At 55.8% G+C, this 24,050-nt stretch overlaps 1 protein-coding gene across 2 annotated transcripts in view; it reads right to left on the reverse strand.

The window, feature by feature from the left end:
* Positions 1 to 24,050, reverse strand: part of PLXNA1 (plexin A1) — a 105,481-nt gene that overhangs the window by 56,362 nt on the left and 25,069 nt on the right. For both annotated transcript variants that reach the window (XM_010571769.1, XM_010571760.1), the window contains exons 3-7: positions 11,365 to 11,505; positions 9,108 to 9,208; positions 8,513 to 8,636; positions 6,236 to 6,389; positions 5,504 to 5,603 (exon numbers count right to left, since the gene is read on the reverse strand). In XM_010571769.1, coding sequence (XP_010570071.1) covers positions 5,504 to 5,603; positions 6,236 to 6,389; positions 8,513 to 8,636; positions 9,108 to 9,208; positions 11,365 to 11,505 — 620 coding nt within the window. The remainder of the gene's footprint in view (positions 1 to 5,503; positions 5,604 to 6,235; positions 6,390 to 8,512; positions 8,637 to 9,107; positions 9,209 to 11,364; positions 11,506 to 24,050) is intronic.

Raw genomic sequence — 24,050 nt, forward strand, 5'->3', positions numbered from 1 at the left:
GACGGCGCGGGTGGCTTCGGGGACCGGCTCCTCGCTGAGCGTGCGGGCAACTCTGCAGAAGGCATCTCCAGCCACCACGGCGAGGTCGCAGCTGTCTCCATGTCCAATCCGAAGTGATGCTGCAGCTGATGGGAAGCACGGGAAGCCAGCGGCGCCGGATCCAAGCTCCTTGCTCACTCTTCTTCCCACACTCTCTCCTTCCCGCGCTCCCAGCCCCAGGCGTGCCATGTGCCCAAAGGAGCCCTGTGCTCTTCAGTGCACTGAGCGGGGAAGGCAGAAAACAAAACCGGCGTCCGCAGGGGTGAGTTAGGGCTGAGCAGCAAACACGAGAGGGATGGGGGGTGTGAGCATTGCACACACACGCGTGCGCGCACAGACACTGAGGCTATTCCCACGGAGCAGCGCGTTCCTGGAGGAAGGACACAGAGCGAAGCGCAGGGAGGAGGGACGGGGGCAAGCGGAACGGCACCAAGAGCAGAGCAGGGCAGATCCATTGAAAAGGGAAATTATCAACACGGTGCTGATGTAAACAGCATCTGTGTGCGTACAGCACAGCCCGCCTGCGAGCCCCCCGACTGCTCCTCAGACCTCCTCTTGGCAGGAGGATGCATCCTTAGCGAATATTCAGCTCCGGCATAGCCTGCATCTGGAGCAGCAGCTGTCAGGGGTGAGGGGCTGAACTGCAGCGCTTTGGGCTTTATAGCCATCTCTCTGCCCCAGGGAGAGGGGGAAATCCTGAAAAGCAGCGGGAACAGACGGTCAATGCCCCCCAGGCCCCTACATGGACCTACAGGCAGCCCTGCCCGTCCCGACGGGTGCCCAGACCCAAAGCCGGCAAAGGCGTGGGGTGGGAGATCAGCTCTCGCCTCCCTCCATCCATGCCCATCTCAGTCTGTTTCTGCCATTTCTTTCACGCCAGCCCAATGCTTTTCTATCCCTGCTGGGTTTTGCCAAGGGCCTTATTCACAGGGTAGGGGTTGGGCACACAGACCCGATGCAGGGTGGTCTAGGGCATCCACCATCACACTGGCTGGAGGATGCAGAACCAGGCTCTGGTTTTTAAGGTAATTCACCTGAAACACACTCAGCTGCCTCCCCTCACTGAAACACAACACCAGGCTGTACCAACCCTCCTCATTCACAACAAACGTGACATAAACCAGGTTATCCCAAGCAGTCTCTGGGGCCATCCTACAGGATTTTGCACCTGCCCTAGCTCAGGAATACACTGGGATCTGTTACCGCCTCGCAGCTCAGCCGTGCTAACTCAGATACACTCACTCAACTGCTTGCAGCCATCTGTCCATGCCTTTGAAAAGAAAGCATCTGTAAGCATCTGGAAACGAGCAGCACTGGGCCAGCGGAGAAGCAGCCCCGGCGTGTGCAGGCAGCTCGGCAGCGCGGGCAGCCTGGAGGTGCAGGCAGCTGGAAAGGCTGCAGCGAGGAGCCCAGCGGCACGAGGGCTGGCATCATCCCACGGGCACCACCGAGTGCCTCGGCCACCAGAGCAGCCCAGCCCTGCCCTCCCAACACAGCCCCGCTCCTCCCAGCCCCTGGGACATGCACTAAAATCCTGTTTACTTAATGGAGGCTTATAGGGAAAGCCTGACCTGTGGGACAGGGCCACAGCAGAGTCACATCTCTCTGGCCAGGAGGAGTTAGAGCCGCTTGGCACATCTGCCACTTGTTCCAGCCTTGGAGAAATTCAGCACCCTGCAGCTGATGGGACCTGGGTGTCACAACTGTCACTGCAGCAAGACACAACCATGAGGCTGGTAGAATCATGACCACCTCCCAGATAGGAGACACAGCACAGGCGTGCACCAGCACAGGTTTCCAGGCTGCTTGGATCCCCTCTTGGCATCAGACCCGCTGCCATGTGATTTTCCCCCTTCCCCTGTGCAACCACCTGGATTTTTGCTTCCACATTAAAATGGCTGGTCATCCTGGTGGGGAGACTGGTGATGCACTGGGCATGCCAGCACTTGAGAAACCAGCAGCGCTGCAAAACCTACCCATAGCATCGAAGGAAGCACTGAAGGCTCTCATCTTCTTCCCTGTCCCCCTCCACTTGCCAGCCCCCCTCCTGCAGTCATGCTCTCCAAAAAGCCAAACCGCAACAACATTTACAGAGCAGTTTCCCAAGGAGAAACCCAGAGAGCAAACATGGAAATAGCGGGAAGAAATACATCTTGGTATTTCCTGGAATTGCTCGCTGGCTTTCCAGGAGGATTCCCCACTCGCCCATCTCACCAGCAAGTGCGGACTCTGCCAGAGGCAGGCAGGGAGCCTGGTGTTACGTCTTTATCTTGAAAGGGGACTCATTTTCCCACCAATGCTTTGAAGAGGGAGTTTAACGCTGACAAAGACGACCTCAACATCTGCCTGCACACGTGCTGGACACGGGCTGATTCATTAGACGATCAAAGGCGGCGAGCGGTCTTTAAATGTCTGCGCTTGATCAGTGCCCCACAGGAAACCCCCAAGGGAACCCACCCCAGCCCCTGCCAGAGGGTTTTCCATCCTGTCCTCCACGCCAGGAACCAGAGCTTGTCCCCAGGAGCTGCAGGCGAGCCTGCATGGGCAGCCCTGCTCCCCGTCATGGGCTGGCAGCGACCCTCAGCCACCCAGATCCCCCTTTGCAAGGGACCCATTTTTCTGTATCAACCTCCAGGTTTCCACTCCCCCGTTCAACGCATCTCTCGCAGCTCAGCCAGAAACATCCCCTGCCTGATGAACGAGCCTTCAAGACCAAGATGCCCAAAAGATGCCACTGCCTGGAAAGGTCTGCCTGAGCCCCATGGGAGCTCTGAGGCTGACGGGGTGTGGTACACTGAGCTGGGACCCCCAAAAGCTTACCAGGTGACCCTGCTGGAGCAAGGAATGGAGCCCCAGAGAGGGTGCGAGTCCCAGACCACGGGTCCCAGGGACCCTGCATGGAGAACTACCCTGGGAGTCAGTGATGCTGGTCTGCGATGGGGACAGTGCCCTCACACCGGGTGACACTATAAAGCCCTGCAATAACAGATGAGATAGCAATGGGGCTCTACCTGGAAGGCACCCCCCCCAGCCTGGACCATCACAAGCCAAACATACAGGCAGCACAACCTCCCCTGTGCCCCTCCTTCCCTGTAGGAGAAGGGATTAGACGTATCTTCCCTTCTGCAACCCCTCCCTGGACCAAGCTGGTTCCAGCAGTCTTTGAAAATGCATAGGAGGAAGAGTTCTGCAGGGTGGTGAGAAACAAGAGAGCCAGGATGCTCGCACAGCAGTAGGACCAGCCCCACAGCCTGCAAAAGGGCTCTAGCAGTGCATTTTGCTGATGCCTTTCCAGATGTCTACTGAAAATAAGAAGGGTCAGACTTTCCCCGGCGTACATGGTGGAGCTGCATTGGCCTTCCTGGAGCTACCCCAGCTGACACCAGTAAAGAGGTGCCTTATAATCCTCCCATCTCTCCACAACCATCTGAAAAATCTCGCCTAAATGTTTCGTCCTCAGCTGAGAAATGATTCGACACACAGGCCTCTGGCTTCCAACCTAAGCAAAGCTGCCCAAATATAAAAAGAAAACATAATGCACAGTGATCAGAGATCTCCACAGGAAAAACATTAGCCTCGTGGAAAAGCATATTGTTCCTAATACAGAATTTATCAGGCTGACGTATAGATTTTCCTCCACAAAATATGAAACCTGGATCTGAAAGGCTATTAACTCCGAAGAGATCCATTAAAGACGCCTGTCTGCAAATGGTATTTAAAAGTATTGCATCATCCTAGGTATTGTCATGCTCTTTGGCTATGACTCAACTGCAGGTCACATAGTTAAAACTGCCTCCAAACCCTAAAATTCTTGACGTAAAGAAAATAATAATAATAATGTTCACCAGCCTAGAACATGGACTTTTCTATCAGCTCCAACTGAAGCCCATAAATATTAATGCATCCATAATTAGCCTTTTTAAATAATGCATCCAAAATTAAACATCAACGCAGTAATAAATCAGTCAGGGCTCTTTGTTGTAGGTTTGTTTGGGGGAGAAGGAGGGGATGGTGGGTTTTTTTCCCCTCCTGTGTCAGGCACATAAAATAAAATGCCAATTCCCTCACCACCTCTTCCCGCTGGACCAAAATGCTGGAGCCCCGATTGGACCGAATCTGATGCCATTTGTACTTAAAACTCTTCTTTCTTTCATTTAGAAAAATAAAAGTCACATCTGCTTTTTGATTTGCAAAATAATGACATGCAGCCAGCCCGAGCCAAAGCTGAGCTAACGTTATTGAAACCACACGACGTGAAGGGAGACAAAGCTCATCTCAGAGTCAAGGTGAGGGAGAAAGTCAAGTTTGCAAACTTTCTCCTCCCTCGCTGGCACAGCACTCCCAGGAGCTGAGAACTGCTCCCTGTGCAGAGTGGGCAGGGCAGAAATCCCTGTGATGCACAAGGTTTGCAGGGGCTCTCCTCTGATGCATCCCCCTCGGAGCTCACTGCAGGTACCCAGCCAGGGCACCCGCATTTCACCTGCTTTTTCCTGATCAGCGTGGAAAACCCGAACAGGCTTTGGAGGAGCAACCTGCAGCAGAGCCTCCCAAGCCAGGCTAGACACTTTGCAAAAAGCCATCCAAAAGAGATCACTCTGCATTTGCTTATCTATAATTACTGATCAGCCGGAGGCCACCATCCATGGGAGGTTTCTGGCAGCGTAATGAAATCGCTTGCATTCTTGAGCTCCAAATTCTTTGCCCAAACACACCCCAGCATCTCCTCCGAGACGTTCCCACAGCAGAGCCATCTCCCTGCCACTCAAGCACACGGTCCGCAGCTCCTCATCAGGAGCTCGCTGTTAGGGGCTTTAGGCACCCTGCTTAGACAGCACATCAATAATCCACACCTCCTCTATTTTATCACATGCATATATCAAACTGCCTAAAAACCCGTATGTGGAGTAGATTTCACGGCAGCCTGACAAGAAAGCAAATTCACAATTACTTCCAGTTAGGAAATTCTTGGGTAAACGCCCCAGGACATGCAGCATGTTCCATCTCATGTTGCTGTAACTTTCCAGCTCACTCTCCAGCAAGCCTGGGAAGCAGGTACAGTCGCAGGAAAACACAGGCTTCTCCTTTTGCATCGCCAAGTCACTCCTATTAACTGTTTCCAGGAATAACAAGATGCTTGGCATTTTCGGTCACATGGATTGCTACAGTCTGCAATGCAGTAAACTCGCTTTTTCTTCCAAAGCTTTGCCAAACCTAAAGCCCTGTTTTTAAGTGAGGTTCTGCCCTGATGCTACACATTCCCACATGCCCAAACCAACTGCGGGTACTCTGGTCACTGTCCCAGTTTACAAGGGCAAAAGGAGGTTTTTCACTGCAAACACCACTGTACTCGACTGCCCTTTCCTCTTGCAAGATCAGCACCCACAAAGCTGAGATCTCTCTCCCAGTCTCACATTATCCCACCAATCTGTTCCCAGAGCGCTCTTGCAAAGCGCAGGCCACTTACGACTGATGGACGCTGCAGTTGTAGAAAACAAAATCCACAGAGGCAAACTTCTTCCCCGTCTCCTTCGATTTCAGGTAGAGCTTCACCACTCGCTTGTCCCCTGGGAGAGACCCAGGCAGAAAAAGGCATCAGAAAGGACATGGTGCACAGCCCAGCATTCAGCCCAAGGCTTGTGATGGGCTGGAGGGAGCTTGGCACGACCACTCAGCCCAGTTAACTAACAAAATCCCCCAAATTTGGCAATAAAAAGAGTGTTCACCCACCCCCACTCAGCCACCAAACAGGCCAGCAGAGCCCAAGTACAGCTCTGAGCCCCTTCAGTTAACTGAAACTTGCTGGCATGGAGGCAGGTGCCTTCAGTTGTACTGGTGGTACTGAAGGGGAGCTTAACAGTTCTGGGGTCAGCAGAATGTCCTAGAGCCCACGGCCACCTACAGGATATCTGCCCAGGAATGGTCCATAGGCAGGAACGAGGGCAGGGTGCCCAGGACTGGTGCACAGACAACTACAGTGTCAGCAAGTAGCTGTGCTCATGGCTTGGAGGAGACCAAGGACCAGTCGCCCGTGAGCAGCAATGTCCTTCTCCTACACCCCGAGAACCCAACTCGGGTCCTGCTCAGGGGCCAGTGAGTGTTGTCACAGGAGGACTCTCCTCCTCTGGATCTGCCTGTAGGGCAACAAGTGGGACAAGGTTTGTCTCGGGGTTTCTTCCCGCCCCGGGCACAAGCTCACCTCGGCCCCTGGTGATGGGGATGACGTCCTTGGCAGAGGGAGAGCTGCAGTAAATCTTCCCATCTTCAATGCGGCTCTCGGACTCGGTGAAGTCTTCAAAGGAACAGTTGACTCCTGCTGAGAGGTCTGGGACGTTCCAGGCCTGCAGGACCAGCTGGGGAAGAGAGGCAAGAGCATCAACACAGAAAACTAGCGAAAAAGACTCCTCTGTGTCAGCTATGTGTAAGTCCAGCCAGCAGAAAAGACCAGGGGTGCAATCCCTCCTCTGCCACCCACACGTGGTGAGGAGACCTGCTCCAGGCTTTTGTAAGTGAGCTCCATCCATGGACCTCCCTGCTCAAGCAAGGAGCGCAGATTTAAACGGGTTAAAAGACAGAATGACTCACAGCCTCCCATCCTCTGCCCTCACCACACCATAAGCCGTTACACCTCATCTCTCTACAGAGGCAAAGCACAGCGCTGGGGCTAGAGTGTTTCGTGGAAAGGCATCCGCTCCGGCAGAGCTGAGGAGGGGAGGAATCCACCTATTCCTTCGCAAAGTCATTCCCAGGGTCAGCACTTCTCACTTTACAAAACGCTTGCCTTATTTCTAATTTGAATTTTTCACAGCTTCCAGCCATTAGTTCTTGTTATGCCTTTCCTTGATAGATTAAAAAGCCCTTTAGTCCCTGATATTTGCTCCTTGTAAAGGCACTTATACTCTGTAATCAAGTCACCTCTTAATCTTCTTTTTGATAAGCTAAGCAGATTGAGCTCTGGAAGTCTCTCACTGCAAGGCATTTTCTGCAGCCTTCAACTCATTTACATGATGTTTATGGGAGGTTTTCGGCCTCTCCCTTTAAAAGCTGGACTCCAGCCCGAGCGCAGCATCCCCATGTCAACGACACCAGATCTCTGCACAGCATCCTACCATCGGTCAGGGAGATAACCACCTGAGAGGTCAAAACACCGCCCAGCTCCTGGCTTCACCCAAGGAGCATCAAGAGCCCCACAGCGAGGGCTCAGCCCCAGCACCACTTTCGAGGACGCTGGGCAAATGCCCGTCTTCTCCCTCCATGTCTAACTTTAGACTTGGCAATATCAAACTCCAATTTCCCTGCTAGACCAGCACCACTCAAACCCAAGGAAATCTCTGCTCTGAAGGAAATCTCACCCCGTGCCACCCCCTCAGTCCCAGCGGGTCCCATCCGCAGCCATCTCGCATTTATCTCCACGTTACCAATGAACGTTAGCCCCTGCAGAAGCACTTTCCAAACTGTTTCCATCCGGTGACAATTCCTGTCTGACAAGGACTTTTTGAGATCTGTCACAGAGCCAGTTCTTAATCCACTTAACATGTGCTTTATCAATATTGTATAATGCTAATTTTTCATCAGAACGTTGTGTTGTACCAAGTCAAATGCCTTGTAGAAGCCTAAAGACATCACATCCCCGCAGTCCCTCTTCTAATTCAAGTCATAATTGCATCAAAAAACAAAATGTGGTTTGTTTGACATAAAACCATGTTGACTGGCATTAATTATATTCCTATCCTTAAATCTTTATCAGTTGAATCCTGCACCAGTTTTTTTCCTTCAGTTTTTCTAAACCTGACATCAAACTAAGAAGCCTCTGACCATTTGGTCCTTTCTGCATCTGGGCAAAAAAACAAGCACCTTTCCTGTTTCCGGGGCTTTTCTCAACATTCATTTATTTATCACAAAGTCATATCATTACAAATATCCGCAGGCCACGGAACTCCTTGGCCAATTCTTTTAGGACTCCTGAGTGCCAGATATCCAGACGTGGCAGTTTTCAAAACTTTATTGCTAGTATATGCTGGTTTGTATTTTCTTCACAGTGCTAATGGCCTGGAAAATACTTCGGGGAAGTCCATCATCCTTTCTGTCTGCACAGAGAGAGCAGCAAGTTGTGCATTGAAGTCTCATCCCAAAATATCTACTGCAGGCCAGGGTCAGAGACAGGCTATTGAGCTAGATAGATCGCTGGCCTATGAATTGCATCTCTGATGTTGGTGTTTGTATTATGGAGAAGTATTTATTGCTCGGTTATGTCTGTTCTGAATAATCATCAACTGGTTTGTTATCTCCATCAATAGGCCAGCCCTCGTCAATGCCCTGCACTTTGCTGTGTTTTATTTGTCTCGGATCTCTCTTCCCCTTTCTCCCTCTTTGTCATATACTCATTACTTATTTTTAATTGCCACATTTGCAGCCGTTGCCTCCAGAGGGTCAGGAGGTGGCTGCCAGGGGTCTGCGGGCAGCAGAGGTGCCTTACCGGGACCTCCGACATGGTGACCGAGATGTTCTTTGGCTGGACGGTGAGCTGGACGCACTGCCGCAGGTCGGAGGCGAAGCGCTGGGGCTCGTCGGCCCGCTCACACCGGTCCTTGCGCGAGCATCTGGAGGGGGATGAAACCACCACGGTGAGGAGGAGAATCCCCCAGGGTCCTGCGTGGCTCTGGGCTGACACCATGGCAAACAGACCCTTTGGTATGGAGGTGATGCCCAGCTAGGGACCTCGGATGCCTGAGGCCCATATGGGAGCTCTGCTTTCCCCTGGTGCCAGCACTGGGGACTTCTGGGGTCTTTTACGTTCAGCTTTTCTTATTGGCACAAGGATGACGAACCCGGGAGCCCGTGGGCAGGATTAAAGGGGCCCTGCTGGTGGCTGCACTGCACATGGGTGCTCGTGAGCACTGCCCGGGTACCGTGGGAAGGGATGACAGACCCTTTGCACCACTCCATCCCCTCCACGGTTCAGAACTGAAGTCCAGGAGATCTATCCCTAAGGAGACCAGCGGTGGGGACGGACACGGTTTGCAAACCATGGTTTGCTGGCGCGGCTCTGGGGCCGAGCCTGCAGAACTTACATGTTGTGGAGGACACACCAGCCGCAGTGGGGGTCCCGGGAGCCCAGGCACAGCTCACAGCTCTCGTACTGCTCGCAGCTCTCCACCGGCACCCGAGTCACCTGTGGGGAACAGGCAGGGAGTGAAGGGGGACGGGCCGTGTGTTTCTCCGCTGTGTCCATGCCTAGACCCCACCAGAGATGGGACTCACCCTGGCCCACAGCTCCCGCCCATTAGAGAGGAGGCAGCGGCGGGGAGCAGGCTGAGCCCCCACCATCACCCACTCCTCTCCCGGGAATCACATTTGCAGGCAACATTTCCACCCCAGGGAGGCTTTTACCCCAATCAAGCTCCTTCCACCATTACATCTTTGCGGGGTTGTGGGAGCAGGCTGTGCCGGCTCAGCCCCGCACCAGCCAGGCACCCCACAGCTGCTGCAGCCCTGCTCTGGAAGGGTTACCAGTCCTTTATTAATTGCTCCTCCAGATTTGATTAAAATCCCCTCATTCTCCTAGCCCTCCGAGCTCTGTTACAACTGTTCATTTAATTACTTTCCACCAGCACTCTGATAACACCAAGCTGTAGTAGGGAAGAGAGTGGGTTTTATTAAGGAGAGGGGAGGAGAAGAGGGGGGACGGGGAGGGGGTGCAGGGAGCTGCCTGCTCGCCTGCTGCGAGGAGCTGGCAGCACCGAGCAGCTGCCCGCACCTGCCGCGCTCGTGCCTCAGTTTCCCCACTGCTCCCATAGGGCAGGACTCGCTCGTTAATTAAAATTTGCAAACTTCTCTATCGAAGGCTAAACCTGGGGTGCTCTCCCTCCTCCCAGCCCAGCAGGGCATGGGCTCAGCATGATGCCTACAGGGCTGGGATAAGGCTGGCCAAACAGTGCCCTTCGGTTTGCATACCGATGAGGATACCTGTAGCATTCCATTTGTTTGTCCCTGACATTGCTTCAGGCAGGCTGTGGTGAGGGGGTCGGCAGCAGGTCCCCCCCAGGCAGAGCCCACACAGGCATGTGCCAGCTCCCAGCAACCGTGGTGGTCCCTGGGGGAGATCCCCAGTCCAGGTCAGCATAACCACCCCCCCCCCGGCATCCATATCTCCAACATCTCCCCCACAGAGCAGAGGCTTAGCTGAGCCAGGGCTGGGACAGAAACACAGCCCAGGACAGCTGCACGGACAAGCCCAAACGCAGTTTCTGCCTCGCCTGGAAAGCTGCAGATTTCCTGCAGGGGAGCAGAAACCAGAGACAGGCACTGGGAGGAGGAGGGAAAGGGCTCTGCTGTCCCCACGGGGCTGTCTAGACAAACGCACGGCCCTACTCCAGCATCCTTCCCTCTCCCAAGCCCCCGGGCTGGCAGCCAGGAGACCTGTTATGCTCCGAGCTCCGGTGCGGTCCCGCTCACAGATACCTCCGCTGGGCAGAGGAGCGGAGATGCTGCAGGACACATCCAACACCACGTCCCAGCACGGCCACCCCGTGTCACCCCACTGGGCATGGCTTGCATCCCCGCTGACAGGGATCCAAAAAAGTGCCACCACCATGGCGTGAACCTGCTTCACCTGCTGCAGTGAAGGCCGTGGATGGATGAACTTGCACCAACAAGCTCACGCACAGGTCGGGGATCACGCAGACACTCACAAAGCCAACAAAAACTTCCTACCATGAGTCCCGATCGCACTGCCAGGACAGCAGCGCTGGATGCGGATCAGGTCTGTGCCTCCGGTTGGCTCAGCGTGAGCAGAGGCAGGGACCAAGAGGTGCATGCCAGGGTCTGGGGACACACCAGCGCCATGTCCCCTCCGCCCCGAGATGCAAAAGCAGCCACCCCAGAGGAGAAAAACCCATTTGGAGCAAGGACCTTCTGCTAACCTGCAAAAACCCTGCTCAGGAGGAGATGGCCAGAACAGGGAGGAGGTTTATGGCCAGCCCCTGGCAGCAAGGAAGGGTCAGGAAGTCCTTGGTCCCCAGGGACCATGGGGATTTCAAGCAGCTGCTGCTAACAGTTAATGCCCGGGGCACGGCCCCAGCGAGGAGAGGAGCAGCAGGGCCACAGAGTCAGTGCCTCGGGGCAGTGTTTTTGCAGAGAGGAGAAGGGAGGAGCTGCCTCCCTGCCCTGGGACAGGAGTCCCCAGGCAGCCCTGACCCCAGGAAGCAAAGGCCAGACCCCACCGGGGAGACACCCGAAAGGTTTCCCAGCACATGGGACCGCAGGCTGGGGCAGCAATGTGAGCTGCCGAGTCAGGAGAGCAGAGGGGCTGCTGTCCCCTCCCCTTACCTGTTTCTCGGTCATGGCGTAGATGTGCTGGCGGTCAGGACTCAGCACCAGGTCTCGCAGGATGGAGCTGCCCTCATGGGCCACGACGTTCTCGTACTGCAGCACTTGGTGCTTCCTCTCGGCCGGCAAGTCCACCAGGATCTGCAGGGAGAGCAAGGAGGGGTGAGGAAGGTCCCACGTGCACCTCAGCCCCCACCCACGGAGTGGGATGGGGAACGTGCCGCGTTAGGGATGCCGCCCCTCCGTCCCATACCGGCGTGGCCACACCACAGCCACTGCAGCACATCAAAGTAGCAGCCGCTCTGCAAACATCCCGACCCTTTCCAGAAGGCCAAACTGCAACGTTTTCTTCCCTTTTTTTGCATTTGTCTGGTGCATTCGCACCATGTTAATGCTGATGGTGTTCACCTCTCTCCAGGGAGGGAAGCCACATCCGTGGTTCTCACGCTGCACCCCTCTACGTGCTGCCCTGCTTCCCCCACTGCTACTCAGCCCCAAAGCCCCTCCAACTTGCAGCACGGCACAGACGAGCCCCCAGCTTGCAGCAAAGCATCAAACCCCATCTTGCCGCAGCGGTACTGAAAGCGGCTTCCACGCCGCACAGCACCAAGCCCCAGCCGGGCGGGATGCTGCAGCTCATGCAGGCAGGGCTCGCATCCCCCCATCCATCAGAGGAAATGCTTGGGCTCGTGACCAGGGAAGTCAAGAGGGTCTCAAGGAAGCTGGGGGTCAACAGAGGTTCAGAAAGCGCCTTTGTTCCCTGAGCAGGAACGTGGCAAAGGCTTTAATCCCCTTACAGCTCACTATTACGTTAAAGCTCTTCCTAAGTACACTGGTTTCTGGCTGTACCAGCAATAACCACATCAGGAGGCACCACGGGGCTGGAGGCACCCACCAAGCAGGGGCTAAACTCAGCTGTGCTACTTGCCATAACCTGATTGCCACCTCCATGAGCAAGAGATGCTTCCTGCTAATGCTATCACTTGTGATACCCCCAGACTCGGGCAGTCCCCCAGCACAGGGCAGCCTCAAGGGAGGGTGCTGGAGAAATGGCTCAGTGGGTCTGGTCTGCTCCCATGGGATGGGATGGGATGGGATGGGATGGGGGTCACGCCAGCAACACATTCTGCAAAAAACCCAGCGGCAGGTGGAGAAGCAGCGTGCCCAGCGAGACGGAGCAAACGGTGCCCAGGATCGGCTCCACACTGCTGCCAGCACATGCAGGGAGCCAGTCCAGCACCCCCAGCCACAGCACTCAGGATCCCCCCCGCTGCACGGGGCCAAATCCACTGCCTTGAAGCACCCCCCAAAATGCATCCCACAGCCCTGCCCTGATCATCACACCCACTCCTACGGCCCAGCACAGCCATGCCCGAGCCCTTGTGCCCCCCCACAGCAGCTGCCCCAGCATCCCAGCCACCTCGTCACCCTCCTGCAATAAATCGCCACTGGCATTTGCATAGTTCCCAATCAGGAAGATACGGACCGGGAAAGCAGGATCCCGGTGTGCAGCTGATTAGCATGGAAATGTATGCGGCTCACAAACAAACTGGGGCCCGTTTAATTAGAGCAGCGCCTTTGATTCACCGCCAGCCTCCTGCATGCACCAGCCCCGGATTATTTTTAGGCAGTTTTACAAAACAAATGTATTTAATTAAGAAAGAGACCCCTGAGCAACCAGAGAGCGTGAGTCCTGCACAGCAGTGAGCAAAGGGGCCGCCCTCTCCCCAGAGGTACATGGCAACTGGGCATGCAGGGCCAGGCTAACTCTTGGGTGCCCACGACACAGCCAAACCCCCCCCATACATCTTGCCACAGGACTGAAGAGCCTTTGCCATAACCCAAACTGGTCCTGGTACTTACCTGCCTTCTCAGCATCCTCTGCCAGACCCCTACACAGGCTGTGCTCCCCACCACCCCCACCCTGGGTACCACTGTGTGCTGGGGAACCCAGAGATGCTGAAAGCTCGTCCTAAAGCCTCTGCCTGCCCTTTTCGGGGGGGCTTTCTGCCCAGGTCCAGGACCACATTTGCTCCTACTCCAAACATCAGAGGAGGTCAAGCCCCAGACACCTGTGGTACAGGGCCACATGGCAGCCCCTGCCCTGCGGTACCCCTTGCCCAGTGGTACCCAGCATCACCCCCAGAGCCCCACCCTGCCTCCCCACATCCCCTTGCAGGTCGCCCTCCCCCAGCTCTCAGCTTCTCCCCTACAAAGTCCTGTCCAAGCCAGCTCTCCAGAGGAGGGTAGAGGGGAGCATCGCCCCTCCCCAGCAAGGCACCGTCTTCCCCCTCACTACGGCAATGTGACAAACGCACCTTTCCAACCCTTTTATGGGCCGCAGTTGCGGCACAGAAGAATCAATATAGTTTTACCCTGGTTCTAAAATAGATCTATGGCTGGATGTCGCGCTGGCAGTAATTTTTAACTAGCGGGGTAATTTCCCCATTACATTATTGCACTGCACAGTGCTGGGAAAGAGAAAGAGATGTATTAAAAAAAACAACAGACGTGAAGCACTTCCAGTTAATTTGAGGCTCCAGGAAGAACCTAAAAATATTCTCAGTAGTCAAACGTGGCTGGAGCCCAGCCTGCCACGTGTCAGGGTGCTCTGGTGGGGGGGCACGGGGCCACCCCAGGCATGCACATGTGGGAACCCTTCCCTCTGGCACCTCTCCTCCCGCTAAGGATGCTCTATAAGCGGGTCTGGGATCCAGGAAAATGAAACTTGGAAGACCTGCCAATCGAGTTGTTTTCTGGTTGGCCAAAAGGCAGGGCACTGAGGGGTTTCTGAGTTAGCTCGTAGTAGGTGAACCCATCCTGCCGCTCCTCCCCACCACAAGGAGATCACCAGCAGGTAGACCCCAACGTCATCCCATCCCATGCCAGGAGGACCCGACTGCTCACAGCACCCGCTGCCATAGGGGCAGAGGTGGGAACCCGGCATCAGGGCCCTTCTAGCTGGATTAGCCCAATGGGAACCTACCCATCCTGGCTGGCGGGAAGGGGACAGGCTCTTTGGACCACAACACGGCGGAGAAGCACATGGGATGTGCAAGGTGCTTCCCATCTCTTAGAGACGCTAAGAGGGACCACTTCCCCCCCTCTCCCCACACCCGCAGGGTAGCTGGGAGCAGGGGAAGGAGGAAAGGATGCTGTTTAATCAGAGCAGCCCCCTCGGAAACACGCTCCTTCCTGCCTACCCTGCCTGCCTTCCCACCCGGGGGAAAAGACATTTACCAAAAATAAATAAATAAACAAACCTATTAACCTTTCTCCTCATCCTGACGCTGATATAATTACCCAATACTAATAATTACTCACACTAATTTCTCACTCAGGATTCCTGCCCTCACTCTTGCCTGCCTCGGGCTGGCTGCAGGCAGCGGCTCGGCAGCGCTGCCTCCTGCCAGGGGCTGGCAGGAGCCCCGGGGGGTGGCCGGACCCTGGGACCGTGCCGAGGCGGAGAAGCAGGAGCGAGGGGCGGCTTGTTGGGCTGCTGCCTCTTTAAGCAAACGGAGGAGACCAGAGGCAAGAAATTACAAGCTCCCTGCTGGGGTGAATCATCTCAAAGCAAGCCCAGAGGCTGCTGTGTCAGAAACCCATGCACATGCCCCCCCCACCCAAGCGAGGAGCCCACCCCATGGGGCGAGCACCCGGCACGGCTTCACTCTGAAGAGGGGAGGGTTTAAGACCCGGTCCCCCAGAAGCCGAGCGGGCTAGTGGAGGCAGCAGAAGGCCAGGAGATGCAAAGGCATCTCACCTCACCAAGAGGTCCCTCACCTCCTAGGCCAGCCATGGAGAACCCCGGCAAAGGAACGATGAGGGAAAGGACGGCAGGCAACGCTTCAACCCCCGGACAGCTGGGTGGAACGAGCAATGGTGCACAGCACGCCCCGGCTGGGCAGAGGCAAAATCCTCCCCCAGGAGGCCCAGAGGGGGTTCCTCGGGGGTGGTCTTGTCTTGGCTGGAGAAGGGAGTTGCCATCCCATACAGGTTTTGGAGGAGGAGAGCACATCGCCTGGCTAAGAAGCGTGCAGTGGTGCGGGGTCACAGCCAGACAACAGCACCAGCCGGTCCTGCTGCTGCCTCGAGCCCGATGCTCCCTCACAAACCTCGGCTCTCCTTCACAAACCATGATGCTGAAGCATCCAGAAGCTTCTGCCGGGCCTGGGCCCCACCACAGCCAGTGCTAGTGAAAAGCCACTGCCCTGAGGAGCTCTACAAGACACGGCTGGGACCTAAAACCCATATGAAAGGCAAGGGGAAGCGAAAGCACCAGGAGGGCAGAGACAACACATCAGAGGAGACGGCTCCTTCCATTGCAGCACGCTTGCTCCCCTTGGCAAGACACCCTCCAGGCTTGTCCAGGTGAGGAGGCACCTCCCCGCTGCCATAACCGCTGCCCGACTCTCGCTCGCCAAAACGCCAAGGGGAAAAACCTCGCAACGTCCTTACAGCCACCAGCAATGGGCACGAGGCAGAGAGGAGCATCTCCCCAGGGCTGCCTTTTGGAAAGACGGGCAATGACAGGAACGAAGGGCAGCAGCCGTGACCTGGCAGCCACCCAGCGCTGGCAGCGGGTCCGGAGGAGGACGGCGGTGGAGGACGCGGCTTTACAGCTCAGCCTGGGCCAGGGACGCCAGGCGGAGAGGGAGGAAGCACAGCCGGAGAGGGAAGGCAGCTGCAGACATGCCAAGGCTGCTTTTGGATTTAACACACGCCGGCAGGAGCCTGGCTGGGGTCCGAGGGGTGCTGAGGTGTGCCACCGCCTCCCCACGGGACCAAAACCGTGTGCTTGGGGGCACACGTGGAGGGTCCCCAAGGAACCCAGTCTCACCGCAGGGGACACCCCCCAAGCCCACCACCAGGAAGAAAGGACTCTTCACCACCCCACAGCTAGTCCCTCTCCCTCCCCAGCCCTCCACCTCACCCCCTCCAGGCTCTCAAGCCCCCATCCTGGGTCCCAAGCGGTCCCCCGCAGACCCCTCCTCCGGGCAGGAGAAGTGCTCAGCCAGGCTTTGTACTCTTATCTGTACAGGGCTGTGATTAATTCACAGTGGCTGGCAGCAGCTACAAGAGGAGGGTGCTTTTGCCCGCCTGCCACACTTCAAAGGCAGGGACTTATCTGCCTGAAACACACTCCGCAGCCTTTTCACGGGGACCCTTTCCAGTTCCACGGGGCTCGCGCAGCACTGACGGGCAACACGAAAGAAAGGCTTATTTACAGGAGTGCATTTCAAAGCCTCCCCGCTTCCCTCTCAACACTCGCTGGGGGAAGCGGAGAGTCCCCCAGCCCCAGCAATGTCCCCTGGGGAAAGAGACTGAGGAGGGGGGGACAAGATGGGGCTGTGAGGAGAGGATGCTGGATCGACGTCCCTGTCCCACCTTTGCCTGTGTCCTGGTCCCCTCCTGCCCCATACTCTTGCTGGTGATCAGCTCTGCAGCACATCACCAAGCTGAGAGGAGGAAGAAGCTTTGACACGTGCAGAGGGCAGAACCTAGCCCTGGGACGAAAACCTTCCCCTCCCCATGCCACTGGTGCCCACATCTCAGGCACCACCGAAGCCCCGGGCTCCTGTACCCAAACCAGTGGGTCCGCGGGAGCAGGGCCATGCTAACACCCCCAGCATTCTGCTTTGATTTTGGCACTGTCCACCCAAAGGGCACAGGACAGAGCAAATAAAACCAGGAGAGGAGCAGGTCTTGGCAGAGCTGACCCCCCCCAAACCATGATGCCACCTCCTGGAGGCAATAGAGGACCCGTGCAGCCCGGCCACCCCAGGGTGGAGGTGGCAGCTGCCTGGAGGTGTCACACAACACTGCGCAGACAAGCCTACAGCCAGAAAGGGAGTACCCTGTGTCCAGCCAGGGGGGCTGGCTGGGGACAGCGACCTCCCTGGGGTGCCAGCCTGCATGGCCCCTCCTGGCACGTAGCCTGGGCTCACCCCAAGGCAGCAGGCGGCGTGGGGACAGGGACATTGGCTGCCCCTCCACATGCCTCCCCCAGCCAGCCATCCCCTGGGGACCAGCAGCGCCAGCAGCTGCTGCCCGCATGCCCCTCTCCGGTTTCCAAAGGAGGGTAAGGGGTTTAAAATGAGGTTCCCGGATCAGCTGCTCCAGGGGGACACGCATTCCTCTTCCCTCCCCCCCCCCACCCAGGAAGGTGCAGGGGCTGACCAGAGAAATGCGGGGCCTGTAGCAGCTGCAGGGCCACGGCACCGTCTGTCCTGGGGGGCACAGCCGGTGGGGACAGGGGGCTGGGTACTGCGGGAGAGGGGGGCACCGGCATGCCAGGGGACAAGAGCGGGGAGGCGGCCAGGAGAAGGCGGCGGCTCCTGCTCCCTCCCACTGTATGGCAGGTTACCAAACGTTGGCATCCCGCGTGATGAGGATTCACCTTCGGTTTTGCTCAGGCATCAGGAAAATTGCCACCAGGAGACCCCGAGCCATGCTTTCCCAGGGCTCACCGTACAGCTGCTCTGTGCCGCCGGCCAGGAGCCGCGCACCCAGCCGGAAGGGTACGGGCAGCTGGGGCACAGGCAGAGCTTTGGGGAGGCATCTCCCAAGGGCTCGCACCCGGGACCGGGGACAGGATGGCCCTGCAGAAACACCCCAGCTATGTGTGCCGGGCTGGCTGCCAGCACCCGGGCTACCTCCGCTCCCCTGGCCGGCCACCCTCCCTGCCGGCCCCGCCAGCTGCCCGTGCAGGAATGCACCAGCCGGCAGCGGATCAGACACATGCCTCCTCCCAGACGGGCAGGCAGCTGCCTGCTGCCGGCTGCTCGAACCCAGCACGCCAGGGCCCTGCAGAGGTGTCTGCTGTCCTCCCGGCCTCCTCCGTGGGGAGGAGGTTTCGCCAGCCCCTCACACAGGGCTGGGATGCTGCTGCCTCATCACTAATCCACCAAGGGAAAGGGGTGAGCTGGGCTGCCTACTTCCACTCAGTGAAACCTATGCGCTTGATAAAGATGAATACAAGCAAGACTTTTGTCCTGGGCCTGACATCACCCCGAGCTGGAGAATATTGGGACTTCAATTATATCAGTATAATAAAGCAAAAAACAAGGAGATACTTAATCTAAATCAATGCTCATAACAGCAACAAAAGCCAGTGACTCGCCGACACTGACAGATATGACACCGGTTCATATAACTGGTTTCAAAGTGCACATTATTGCAGGTGTGACATCCCCAGGCGGCATCCTGAGCTTGGCCATGTGGTCTGAGGACAGACACGCTCGCCGCATCTCTCCAGGGAGGTGGGGTGGGAACTGCGTGAAGGCACTGGGGTTTGGCATAGGAGATCAGGGAGAGGGGGAGGCAGGGGGGTGACCCTGCCCAGCAGGACGCCAAAACACGGCACCACCTTCCCCAAAACTCCTCAACCGCCTCCTTCTTTCACTCAAACTCATTTCCTTCTTTTCCTCTTGTTCAGCCACCCACACGAGCAGCATTCCCCCACACCAAGCAGGCTCAGCAGAGCTGGCCAGACCAGCACCAGCCCACGTGGCACAGCACAGCACAGCACAGCACAGCACGGCACGGCATGGCAGGGCACAGCACTGACTGGCCCCACATCCACCATCTGCAAACCTTCCCAAAACCTCCCCTGACCAGGTCTGCCCACATTGTTCCATGAACAGGACAGGGAAGTACAGCCCAACACACCATTCCAGCAATTTTGACAGAACTAAAACACTGTCAGAAAAATCTCCACAATCTTTCTGCACCAAAACCTGACTGCTGGAAAGAGGAACCGAGTGCCAGAGCACCGCACAGGAGCAGCACCTTCATCAAAGTCAAACCCGGGTGCGGGAGGGACTGACAGAGACAATGAATAAGGGAAGGGAATTACAAGCACCACCCCAGTTGGGAGCCACACGGCATGGGACAGGTAAAGGCACTTCCCCTGCTCCCCTCCCCAGCAAAGCCCCAGGTCCCGTCCCCCCCCAAGCTGCTCCAGCAGTCTTGAGCCATTGATTTAGCAGCTTTGCCCTTCAAAACTCTCCTGGCTCAGCGCCCGGTTCGTATCGTCTAGTCACTCAGAAGCAAAATATCTCTATTATTATTGCAATTATTTCCCAATCAGCATCGCTCAGGGCTGAGGCGGTCACGGGGGGGGCCCCCGACAAGCGAATCGATGGGCAGCCTCTGCCCTGGGGGCTGCCGGGGACCGGGTGGGAGGCACTGGCAGCTGCGGAGCAGCATGGGGAAGGGCGGGCAGAGGATGGGGGACCCCAGGGACCCCTCCATGTAATGCTGTGGACCAGCAGGATGGCAGTCCTTGGTCTTTGCTGACCCTCAGCCAAGCAACTGTGAGGCAAAATAACCTGTGCACGGAGCGTGCGTGCAGCCACTGACCCCACACGCTCTGGATGCAATGCAAGGGCTTTACCTCGAAGACGCTTCACGGCTGAAGAGAACCAACTGGAGCTCCAGGGCACCCCCGGGGGCAGCACAGCAGCCACTGGAGCATCATTCCCCAGGGAGGGAGCGATAGAGCATCCCAAAACTACCCCTCCAGCGGCATGGTGCCTGCACCCAGCTGTGCCCTCTCCAGCGTAAATGCACAGCGAAACCCCAGCACTGCACCTCACCGCAGACACGTCTCTCTCAAGGGAGAGGAACACAGACAGGTAAGCGGGTCCTGCTGTTTCTCAAGCGACAAGAAGAGAAGAGGGAGCTGCACAGGTAGGAGAGCCCAATAATGGATGGCGAAGGAATTTTAGCCCTGCAAAAGGGAAGGTAAGGGCAGAAAAAGCACACAGAAAAACAGGATGGGGAGCTTCTCACTGTGTCCCACTTTTCCCTTCTGTGTAGAAAAAGCCCTGGGTAACAGGAGTGAAGGGCAGAGCATGTCACAGAAATACAGGAATTTTTTTTTCCCCCCACTTAATAATTACCGTAGGCATCCCAAGCATCCCAGCAGGCCCCAGGCGTACTGAAGCCATGGCAATGTGTCACCCCCCCAGCTCCCACGGGACTCGGACTGCATGTGACCAGCCTGGGGCAAGCTAATACCTAAATGTCCCAGAGAAGCCCCTGGGAAGAAAGCTCTCGCCTGAGGGACTTAATACTCAGCTTTCCAAACAAAAGCCATCCCTTCACTGCCAAGGCACCAGCTCCTCCAAGGAGACCGCATCCTTCTGTTCCATGGGGACCAGCCCGGACCCTTGGCTACCAGTCTCCTGCGATGCACAGCCCATCGCCCTGGCTGGCAAGCAGAACAGACCCAGAGCAGCCATCCTCAGCCTCTCCACAGCTTAGAAGTTGCTATTTCTCCTGCAAATCCAAAGCACCACTTATTTTCCTCCTAACAATGCTCAGCTCAACAGGGCAGCACAACCCCCCTTCCCAAGCCTTGCCGCGCTTCTGACCACGTAACCAGACCAAGATAATCCCAGCATGAATATTGAGGGCTTGTCCCACCACCCTCACCCTTCTGGCAGCTTGGGACATGCCTACAGCCAGGGGCTCATGCCCCCGCTGCCTGCCAGCAGTGATGGGGATGCTCCCCTTTCCAGGTCTCTGTCAGGGGATCCCAGAAGGCAGGTAGGAGGCAGCGAGGCTTTGCCAGGGATGCGGTGGGGAGGAAGGACAGGCTCCCACGGCTGCAACACAGCTGGAGATCAGCTGGATCCTTCCTCCCCCCTCAGCTCCAGGAAAATAGCTGTTTCCTTCCTGGTCCCTAGAACAACGCAGCCGCAAGAGGAGAGCTGCCTGAGGACAAGGCAGGGGCCATCGGTCTTGCAAGCAGAGGAACCAGCAGCAGGAGAAGCCCATGCAGGGGAGGCTGCAGAGGGACAGACTCCAAAGGGGGATCTGCTTCGGGGTACTCCCCGCGGTCAGGTCCCCTCCCACTCCAGCAGCCTCACAGGCAGACTCAGCACCAGCCGAGCCCCCATTTCGGTGGGGCTGTCTGTGCAGGGCACCATGGCTTGCATCTGGATTTATCCATCCATCAGAATTTAAAGCCTTCTGCAACCCCATCTCAGCAGCTCCCCATTCATTCAGCTCCAGTCACATAAATGTACCAGCCGTTATTTCCACGGTGTGCAAGCCGAAAGCCATTTGCTGCAACAATACACTGCAGCAAGGGGGATATTATAGGAACTAAATCCGCTGCCTGTTCACCTCCACCCAGGGAGAAGGACAACACTGACTGCACGGGGGGATTCAGCTTCACCCCTTTAACACCGGCTTTGATCCCTTCCTACCGATCAGGCCTCTTGTTACTGCAGCTCTGGGCTGTCCTGGTGTTTTATCTCCATGGACAAATCACACCAGACTGCCCAGGAGAAGCTGATAAGCAATAAATGATCACGGTCTAAATATCGCAGGGCACAGCAACAACATTAAATATTAACACCCAGCACAGGCAGCAGGACTGGACATGCAGAATCTCTTACAAATTCAATGACAAAATCATGCATCACATGATGTACTTCATGGGAACGTAACCCATGGCATCAGGAGGAGGCAGAAAGTTAGAGCCAAGCTTTTTTTTTTTTTTCTTTTTAGATCAACATCTCTGCTATTGACACACCACGATCAAAACTCCAGGCTCTGCCTTTCCTCCCGAAACAGTCCCTGCTCCACACATAAGCACCTCCAAGATTAGAGACAAAATCTTCCGCTGTTCCATGCCTGGTGTTCCCAGTGATAACAGCCAGCTAAGCCTGGCTTCGGGCTGAGTGTACCAGAGAGTGCCTGCAAATATTTTGCTTCAAATACACTCAGACCCTCTTGCTCACTCCACCTTGAGCTCTTGACTTGTTTGCTAAATTCCCTGCTCTCACCTTTGTTTGCATTTTAAGGCTTCATTCCCACACCCTAAACCTCTGGCGCTCCTACAGCATCTCCAACCCCAAGAGCCACATCCTTGGCTACACTACACCCTTCTCCGCGGCTCCGTAAGGCCAAGGGAAAGCTATGGGGCCATGGCTCCCCACCATGCAGAACTTGGAGCAATGAAAACCACTTCTTTGCAGTGGGCTCTCTGTTCAAAAACAGGATGAAAATTAGGCTCTTCAGTCTGCAGATAGGAGCAATTTCGAAGGAGAGACTGAGAAGATTTCAATATAGAGATTGCTTTCCCTAAGGATGCTGCTCGAGATATTTAAGAGCTCAGGTTTTACACGGTATGGATTTCCTCTGGCACCGATGCACAACTCCCTGCCCTGCTTCTCCAGGCAGCAATCCCTTCTTCAGGCTGTCAGGGAACGGCAGGTCCTGTTGGCTAATGCAGAGCCCATCGGTGACCACAGGGCTCACCCAGGAGGTAAACCAGGGTGCGGGGGGGCTGGAGCCCACCCTGAGCTTTCCAGGTGTGACAGCACTCAGCCACAAATTGTTATAACCTCAGCTAACTTCTAACCAGCTAACTTAATAAAATACTCCTGGGGATGTGGTGCTGCTCTCTGAAAGCGCGGCTCTTGCTAAGACCAGACCAGAGCACACGCCGCATTCAAAACCAAGTTCTCAGAAGATCTTTGAGGAACACCTACCACCCTCCCCACCATTCCCACCACTGCCAGGGGACCTCAAGCGGAGCTGCCCCCTGCCACGACTTGCCAGCACCGTGGCCGAGGAGCTGCTCCCAGCTGGGGATGCAGGTTGGCACCCAGCAAGAGACAGGCAAGCACCAAGCACGGATGGACCTTGCTGGGCTGATGCTGGAGAGAGCGGAGATGGGGACAGGCAGACAGCCCCTGGATAAACAGCTTTATCCCAAGATGCAACCCTGTCAGGCACCCATTGCGTGCCTGAATATCTGTAGAGGGAGGCCAAGGGGTGGGAAATGATGTTAATTAAAGTTTTAATTACTGTAACCAAACGAGTAGTATAATTACTTTATTCTCACAGAGACTTCAAACTGATTAAGGACCACGTGCGCAATCTTCGGGTTGATGTGGTTTTTAATTAAACGTGCCATCAAAGACGGTGAGAGGGGCCGGCAGGACGATGGCTCAGCCCTGCCTGCTCCTGCCTGGACCCTTGGGAGACCTCACGCAAGGAAGGAGCCCAGGCTGGCAGAGACACGAAGGTCAAGAGCAGCAACTAGTGCAAAAGGCCAAAGAGAGCTGCTTTGGGAAGACCAAAGCCAGCAGGATACACACAGGTGTCTCGAAGGAGAAGCTCTTCTCCTATACGTCGGCCCTCAGCTTCACATACCCCCAAACCAGCTACCTTTACAAACATCTCCAAAACAACCCCGCACGGGCCCCGAAAATATTAATGAACTGGTGCTGCCAACTGGAGGGAATGATTAAAAAACAATTTTGCAAAGGTATCCTTTTCAAATAATAATAACACTAAAAGACAAAGCAGTAGAAATTAAATTCCCAGTCCCCTACCTCAAATAAATAGTATCAGAATTTGAAATGAGACATAATTACCCCAGCAAGGTTAAAGCCGCTAATGCACACGGAATACAGAATCACCATCCATCATAATCATATCTCATATCGCAGCCATTATTTATAATTAGGAGTCACGGTTTAAAAAACACATAAAGACGCCCATGCAATGCAGTAATTCTTCTGTTATTGTTCCTGGAGGGCCAATCCTGCTCCGATTTGTGGAGCCCAGGATCAAGCAGAAGTAATTCCCCAAAACCCCTGAAAAGTCATCCCCAGAAAGCATCTCACCTTCCTAAGCATTGGGCTGGTGTCAGTAGGACA

The sequence above is a fragment of the Haliaeetus leucocephalus genome, unplaced genomic scaffold (assembly GCF_000737465.1).
Source record: "Haliaeetus leucocephalus isolate CR32 unplaced genomic scaffold, Haliaeetus_leucocephalus-4.0 Scaffold2, whole genome shotgun sequence".
Taxonomy (NCBI): domain Eukaryota; kingdom Metazoa; phylum Chordata; class Aves; order Accipitriformes; family Accipitridae; genus Haliaeetus; species Haliaeetus leucocephalus.